Below are 7902 nucleotides of genomic sequence, written 5' to 3'. Positions count from 1 at the left end.
TTTTTCTTTATTTACTTTCAATAAAAGTTCACAGAACATAAAAGATTAAAATGCCCACTGTGTTTTCTTTCCTCTCTGGTAGCCACACGTCCAATCATCTTCACGGGTAAAGTAAAAAGGACAGATTTTCCTATCATTTTCTTACAGGAAATTTCCTCCATTTTCTATCATTTTCCATTTCTCTCTTATTTGCCCTTATTGACGTTTGCCAACTATTATACCAAACAGCTGTTTTAGTGAATGGCAAAACAAAATGCTCTTCTTCTTCTTTTTCGCATTTAACCCTTTAAAAGGCGCACACCACAGTTCATCGGTAAGTGTAAATCATGGCGGAGTAAGAAGGTGTTACATCAATTGCTCAAAATCAGTCCAAGAGTCAAAATTTGTTAAAAATAACGCATTACTGTGAATTTCTCGTTTACGTTTTGTATGTGATTTTATTCACAATAATGCATTTTGACAACTAGAATTATAATCAGCGTTTTTTCGTTAAATCGATTAAAAAATATCGGAGCGCGCCATCTCCAGTCGGGTTGACGGCGGCGATTTTGAGCCGATGTAATCGGCGGCGGCTACAACCTTAAAAAAAAGAGAAGCGGCGGCGCGCCGCCGACCAAAAATCGACTCGCTTCCACCTCTGTTTGTGAAAAAGAAGTGAGATGACAATTCAAATGTGCTGAAAACAAAAGAGTAAGTACAAAAATAAAAGCTCTGTTCCTTTACGTGCAAGAATCTTCAAGTTTTACCACTTTTTACTCGAAAAGCGTTCCTTTACTTCAGACACCATACAATTCATCGGTCTGTTCCTTTACTTTAGAAAGTGGTAAAACCGGCAAAAGTAGGAAAAGTTGTAAACTGCTCTCATATGAATTGTATGGTGTCTGAAGTAAAGGAACGCTTTTCGAGTAAAAAGTGGAAAAACTTGAAGATTCTTGAACGTAAAGGAACAGGGCTCATATGGGAGCAGTTTACAAGTTTTACTACTTTTGCCGGTTTTACCATTTTTAAAAGTAAAGGAACAGGCCAAAAGTAAGTGAACGGAAAACGAAAACAAATCGATGATTTTCATTCATAATTTTACAACTGTTTTTGCAGTTGTCGGGACGCCTACGTCACACAGGCAAGTTTTGGGGTTTTGACAATCAGTACATGAACTCAACTGTCCTGTCATTTGTAAACGCAGGGTTATGGATCGTATATAATCACTTCGGTAATATAATTTGCAAATGTTGACGTTTAAAATTGTTTTTTGTTGTAGCGCGGATATGTCTACCATGGTAATTGTACGTGCGTTAACGCAATTATTTAGGGAGAGCCCTTGTACGTATGTCTCAAGAAGAAGAAATAGTAAACATTTCTCACGTGGAAGGAGTAGATTCAAAACAAAATTATTAGAACTTATTCAGATTCTACAGATTCTATTCATTTTCTAATATATTCACGAATTCTTAATGGAAAGTTTGGCAGAATTTACAGAATTTTTGCGGCCGAGCCAGCGATTGGATTTAAAGTCAGTGGCCCTAACACATATATTAAGTAAGAATCATTTACTTTAATATAAAAAGGACGAATTCATTAATTTCATTTCAAATTCCAGGCCTTACAGGCTCACAAGAGGGGAAAGATGCAATTCTATCTCATGAAAATATTATAATTGCTCTCTTTAATTTAACCACGGATGCACAAAAGGTAGTTGCCAAAGATGCTGTGCTATGCTTGATAAATATAACAGCAGAAGAAGATGGAGCCTTAAAAGTGTATGACTTGGCAAAGAATGCTGATCCGGTAAAAATTATAATTTAGTAGTAAACAGGGAGCAAGTTGAATATATAAGCTGGCTTTGGATGCGAAAATGGTTCTTTTGAACTTTCGGATCTTTTATGGTTACAAAACGTTTACCATTTAGCTTGTGTATTCAACTTAATTCTAAAACAAAACACACATTTATCTTAAACCAAAAACTGTAATTTACAACTTTCAGGTTTTCAATATTGTCTCAAAAGCTATTGAAATTATAACCGATGAAAATTCAGAATTGGCTGATGCCTGGACAATGGTGTTAAGTAATATGTCGAGAGTGGAATCGCTGGCAAATAATATATTAAATGAATTGGATCCTAAAGACATTCTCAAATTGGTCAAAGCTTTCACGAAAATAGACTATAATAAGAAGAAAAATAAACTGGACTACCTTGGCCCAATATTTTGTAATTTAACTCAAACTGGAAAAGGAAGAGAACTTATTTGTCTAGAGAAATATAATCTCATAGACAAAATACTTCCATTTGCTTCATTCCAAGAGTCATTGATACGAAGAGGAGGAACTATTGGCATATTGAAAAATATTTGCTTTGATCCAGTATATCATGATATAATATTACGCGACACTGACGATATTCTCTGTGCATTGCTGTATCCTTTATGCGGTCCAGAAGAATTTAGTGATGAAGAAAACGATATGTTACCTATAGATCTACAGGTAAGACCAACTGCTAAAGAGATCAAAACAATATCCAAAAATGATAATTTGTGCCTTAATACTTGGAAATAACACTCATTTTGTATAATCTTTGAAAAAGTTCCTTCCAGAAACCAAGACTCGAGAAGATGACCCTGATTTACGAAAAATGCTTTTAGAATCCTTGCTGCAATTGTGTTCTCGTAAAAAGTCCCGTGAACATTTGCGGTCAAAAGGAGTGTATGAGATTCTAAGGGAATACCACAAATGGGAGGCTAAAATTGGAATGAACAAGGAATGCCTACTTGCATGCGAAAATGTGGTCGATATATTAATCAAGTATGCATCTTTTAATGTTTATATTTAAATGCGGTTTCGATTTTTCAAAATAGTCTGGCTTAATCCCTTTTGTTGTTTTAATATTTAAAACAACAAGTTTATTAGTGGAGAAGGTTTGGTTTCAATAATAATGTTATTAATTTGCAGGAAAGAAGAGGAAATTGGATTAGACAACTACAAACAAGTGGATGTACCTCAGGATGTAGCGGAAAAGTTTGTCAAGGAAGATGAGGAATACTTAAAGGATTTATTATGAACATCAATATTATTGACATTATTTTATCAATGATTTTTATCTGCTAATGTAACATTTTTGTAATACATATGGTTTAGTGTAATTTATTTTGTATGTAAAATAGTACATTTTCTTTAGTGGCAATACAATAATGAATTCAAATCATCAAAAAATACTTTGAATTAACAAGTTTATATACAAGATAAAAAATCCGATTGCTACAAGTTTTGCAACTACGCTTTAATCAATTGCAAAGCCAGCTGTTGCAACGGTGTTAAAATTACTGGTAGCGTATTTTATGGTAGGTAATTTAATATTGGCCTGTTCGTTAACTTCGCAAGTTCTTGTAAGTATGTACTTGCAACTTTCACTGTTCACTGTACAAGTTTGTTATCGAACAGCATTTTGTAAAAGTTTGTACAAACTTTTGGATTATCAAAAGCAGGGATCTTTATTTTACAAGAAGAACATGTAAGCTGACTTCCGAAACGTCAAGTGCTTTGTAAATGTCTTAAGCATCTATTTCCATCTATATCAGGTAGAAAATTGATGCACTGTCCCCGCCCACACTAAAGTAATTTCACTGAAATTTTGGCATGGAAGTAAAAGAAAATGTAAAATAAAACGGTCTTTTTGTTTCATACGAATATTGCAACAAAGCAAAATTGGAATTGTGTGTTTTTTCCCAAAAAAATGCAAAATTTCATTGAAATTACCCTAGTGTGGCCCGGGACATTAGGTAGATTTTGCAACAGAGTGCATTTCAAAATACTTTTACAACGCAGTTTTATGACGTTGTGGAAGTCAGCCGTATTGACACTCTAAATTATACTATGTTTACATTTACGAAATCCACTCGATTCCAACTGTCAATTCCATTGCTGAAACGTCAAATGAAATCTAATCGATTTCAGATGAGTTTTCATTTGACGTATACACAAAGGAATTGACAGATGAAATCTAGTGGATTTCGTAAATGTAAACATAGTATTAAGCTGAGAACACATCCAACGTTTGAGCTAAGTTTTGTGTCATTTCTGGTAGATGAATAAAAGACAAAGTCGTAAACGATTTTCATATACATTTTGGGTACGGGAACGCAAAATGTGTAAAAGTGGTAAAAATTGTAAAAACTTTTTAGTTCTGGAACAGAACTTTATTTTTTGTTGATTTCAATCATATATCAAGGTAGATGCATATGCGCAGCTGATCGAACATGAATTTTCAAACAATTTCTTGTAAATTTAATTAGACATCAAAAATGTACGACAATACAGAACTTTACTTTATTTCGAAAATTATCGCAAAGTTATCCATATATCGTATTAATTGTGTATAATACGAACACATGAAAAAATAATTTTATCGTTTAGACATCATAATAATAAATTATGTTAAATAAAAGTTGTGTTCATAACCTGCAATATATTACTACTTGCAGTTGTTTTCCAATTTAGTGCTAGAAATGCGTTCCCGTACTCCTAAATCTAGTAAGACTTGCACTTCTCTTTGAACATAAATAGCTGTTGCTTTCTGCTATAGATATTTGGCCTAGTAGAAACTAGCAGCATGTTTATTGGCTTCTAAATACGATGGCTGATATGTTGATGTTGACATTTCTGCTGGAGTTTTTGCAATTTCCGTCATTTTTCCGTTCCCGCATTTTTTAAGAAATTTTTTTGGGAAAGCAATTTTTGACAATTCGCATTTTTTCTAACATTACCATTAAAAAAGTACGTGAACACAATGAAAACTTGCATTATAACAAAATAATTTAATATTTATTTACAAATTTTGATACATTTTGATTTTTGATTTTGATTTTTTGTTGCAGCAATTGACCATCTACCTTGTTTATTGTGATACGTGAAAAGTGTTGCAACTTTTGGTACTTTTTTAGGCAAAAACAGGGTTGTATATCATGAGTACTGTAATTTCGATGTTGATTTCGCTGAAATCTTGAAATGAGATGATTTCATTTTTGTATACGAAATCATAATAAATTTTGCCTGATTCCGCGCGAAATCACGAAACACCTTCGAAATCACGAAACGACGTCGAATGTAAACCAAGCATAACCCTCACAATCTCACCGGCGGACATAAAACATTTGACTGCGTCAAAAAATAACATCGACGAACGCCGGCTTTGCTTTCGCACGTGTTTTTTGTTTAGATTTTTTAGTTTTGCTTCAAGAGAACGTGTAAAAAATATGAAAACTTTAATTAAAAGACCAGGAAAGCCAAAATCTCTGGCCACCATGGACAAAAAGAAGAACAAAGTGGCCAAAAAGTCAGAGGAAAAGTTACAAAAAGTAAAGAAATTAAAAAAGGTGATTGAGAACGTCGAAGAAGAAGTTGAGACACCCGAGACAACAAAAGACAAGACAGCCAAGTTGTCCTCCGCGGAGGAGGTGGTGGTTAAACCAACTAAAAAGTCAAAAAAGCTAAATAAGACCGATAAAAAGGACAAAAATGACGATGGTAAAAAGAAGAAAGGCAAAAAATCCCACAAAGAACAATTGGAGGGTTTGAAAGACATTGATCCGGAATTCTATGATTTCCTCAAGAAGAATGATAAGCAACTATTGGAATTCAATATGTTGGACAGCGACGATGATGATGAGGAGGAAGTGGAAGAGAAAGGTGTTAAATGTAAAACAAAAACCAAAAAAGAGAAGAAACCTAAGAAGTCAATGGATTCTGATGATGAGTTGTTAGATGACGACGAGGAAGAAGATGATGAAGAAATGGATGATGACGATGAGGAAGAAGAAAAATTCCACAAACCCAATGCTGATCTAGAGATTGCTAGTGATGAAAGTGATTTTGAAGCTGATGAAGAAGGTGAAACCGCCACAGATGGTACACAAAAGGTTACGTTGAATCTGTTGCGCCAATGGCAAATACAATTGGAACAGGACAAAGTACCCATAGAAGTTGTGCGCAAAGTAACACAGGCTTTTAGTTCTGCCTTGGCAAGTATTACGCCTGATGCTGATCAGGTCCAATTACCATTTAAGGTTGCTGGTTCTGCCGCATTTAATGGGGTCATACAATTGTGTGTGTTACATTTACAACCAGCTATACTAAGGTTTTTGGGCATCAAAGAAAAATCCTCAATACCTTTGCACAAAACCAAGAAATGGAACAAGGTGCGTGGTTGTCTACGTTATTATTTGACTGACTTGATACGTCTTGTGGAGCAAGTATCCAGTCCTAATATTCTCTCAGTTCTGCTTAAACATTTGCATCAAATGGCCAATATGGTGGCTCCATTTAGCACCTTGGGTAAGACTATTTTAAAGCGCCTTATTGTTTTGTGGTCCACCGGAGATGAAACTATTCGGGTGGTGGCATTTTTGTGTATTCTGAAAATTACACGTAATCAACAGGTTGGTATTACAATTTGTGGTAATGATATTTGGAATTAGAATTTATTTTTATGCTCATTTACAGGCCACCATGTTGAATCATGTGCTGAAGGCAATGTATCTGTCCTATGTACGTAATTCCAAGTTCGTCTCTCCCAATACCCTGCCCTCGATCAATTTCATGCGCCGCTCCTTGGTTGAAATGTTTGCTTTGGATTTGAACACCACCTATCAACATGCCTTCTTGTACATACGTCAATTGGCCATACATTTGCGTAATGCTGTTATCCTCAAGAAAAAAGATAGCTTCCAAGCTGTATATAATTGGCAGTATATCAACTCTTTGCGTCTGTGGTGTGACTTGTTGGGTCTTACTGCTGATAAGCAACAATTACAGCCTTTGATTTATCCCTTGGTGACCATTGCTATTGGTGTAATACGTTTAATACCAACAGCTCAATATTTCCCCTTGAGATTCCATTGTTTACAATCACTAATTGAGCTGGCCAAGAATACCAACACCTTCATACCAGTTTTGCCTCTTATTCTTGAGGTTCTGCGCAGCAACACTTTCAACAAGAAACACACATCTGTTTCCATGAAACCTCTACAATTCACCTGTATATTGCGTTTGAATAAGGGTCAACTGGCAGAAAACGGTTTTAGAGATGAAGTTGTGGAACAGGTGTGTGGTCTGACTTTGGAATTTTTGGCATACGAATCAAATTCTTTGGCTTTCTGTGACCTGGCAGTGCATACCGTAACGGCCCTAAAGAGTTATCTCAAAGAGTGCCGCAATGCCAACTATTCAAGGAAAATAAAACAGTTGGTAGATAAAATAGCAGAAAACACCAAGTTCATAGAGCAGGAACGTCGTAAAATCACTTTTGGCCTGAAGGATACTGAACAAATTCGTGCCTGGGAAACACAAGTACGCAATAAAGGAACACCATTGGACATTTACTACAATGCATGGGTTAAGACACATGAAACCAAAAAGAGACGTCAAGCAGCCCAAGCTGATAGTGTTAATGATGGTTATGACCTGCCCGTCATTAAGAAGCAAACAAAGAAACCCATGTCTATTAAAAATGAAAATGGTGAAGTTGAATTGTTCCCTTCAGATTCAGAAGATGATGATGGTGCAACGAAATTGCCTGGTGTTGAGGACAGTGATGATGAGGAGATGGAGGAGAAACCTAAGAAGAAGGCGAAGAAGGACAAAAAGAAGGCCAAGAAAACAAATGATGCCGCCGAAGAACCAGAAGCCGATATACCCGTCGAGGAACCCGATAATGAAGAAGTGGATATTGTTAAAGATTTGGATATGGACGATTGGTAGTTTTGCAATTTACTTTGTCCAAAGCAAAGATTTTACTTTTATTATATTTTGTAATCGTAATTAGTTAAGGGATATAAAAAAACTAAAGAAAAATATTAAATTAATTGTTATCTGTTCTCCGAGGGTCAACTTTTCTGCATGGTGATACGTTAAAA

The 7902-nt window shown here is 35.3% G+C and overlaps 2 protein-coding genes across 2 annotated transcripts; both read left to right on the top strand.

Annotated features, from left to right (window-relative positions):
• The first annotated feature begins 1309 nt into the window (after positions 1–1309).
• LOC141395004 (protein HGH1 homolog) lies at positions 1310–3120 on the top strand. Its single transcript, XM_073970303.1, has 5 exons — positions 1310–1536; positions 1598–1785; positions 1982–2479; positions 2580–2797; positions 2945–3120. Exons 1-5 carry the CDS (start codon positions 1452–1454, stop codon positions 3051–3053), a joined length of 1098 nt encoding a protein of 365 aa, XP_073826404.1. The 5' UTR covers positions 1310–1451; the 3' UTR covers positions 3054–3120.
• Positions 3121–5150: 2030 nt separating this feature from the next.
• Positions 5151–7847, top strand: Noc2 (Nucleolar complex protein 2). The gene is made up of 2 exons (XM_073970281.1): positions 5151–6426; positions 6491–7847. The coding sequence occupies exons 1-2, from the start codon at positions 5245–5247 to the stop codon at positions 7745–7747; spliced, it is 2439 nt and encodes an 812-aa protein (XP_073826382.1). The 5' UTR covers positions 5151–5244; the 3' UTR covers positions 7748–7847.
• Positions 7848–7902: the final 55 nt, after the last annotated feature.

Source organism: Musca autumnalis, unplaced genomic scaffold (genome assembly GCF_047663935.1).
Source record: "Musca autumnalis isolate F117 unplaced genomic scaffold, ASM4766393v1 scaffold_2, whole genome shotgun sequence".
Lineage (NCBI taxonomy): Eukaryota > Metazoa > Arthropoda > Insecta > Diptera > Muscidae > Musca > Musca autumnalis.
This window is presented reverse-complemented; position numbering and strand designations above follow the sequence as displayed.

Excerpts from the sequence above, each read along its gene's own strand:
- LOC141395004 (XM_073970303.1), top strand. The coding sequence starts at position 1,452 with ATGGAAAGTTTGGCAGAATTTACAGAATTTTTGCGGCCGAGCCAGCGA. Across the intron at positions 1,537-1,597 it reads GGCCCTAACACATATATTAA|GCCTTACAGGCTCACAAGAG; the intron begins GTAAGAATCATT and ends TTCAAATTCCAG. Across the intron at positions 1,786-1,981 it reads TGGCAAAGAATGCTGATCCG|GTTTTCAATATTGTCTCAAA; the intron begins GTAAAAATTATA and ends TACAACTTTCAG.
- Noc2 (XM_073970281.1), top strand. The coding sequence starts at position 5,245 with ATGAAAACTTTAATTAAAAGACCAGGAAAGCCAAAATCTCTGGCCACC. Across the intron at positions 6,427-6,490 it reads AAATTACACGTAATCAACAG|GCCACCATGTTGAATCATGT; the intron begins GTTGGTATTACA and ends GCTCATTTACAG.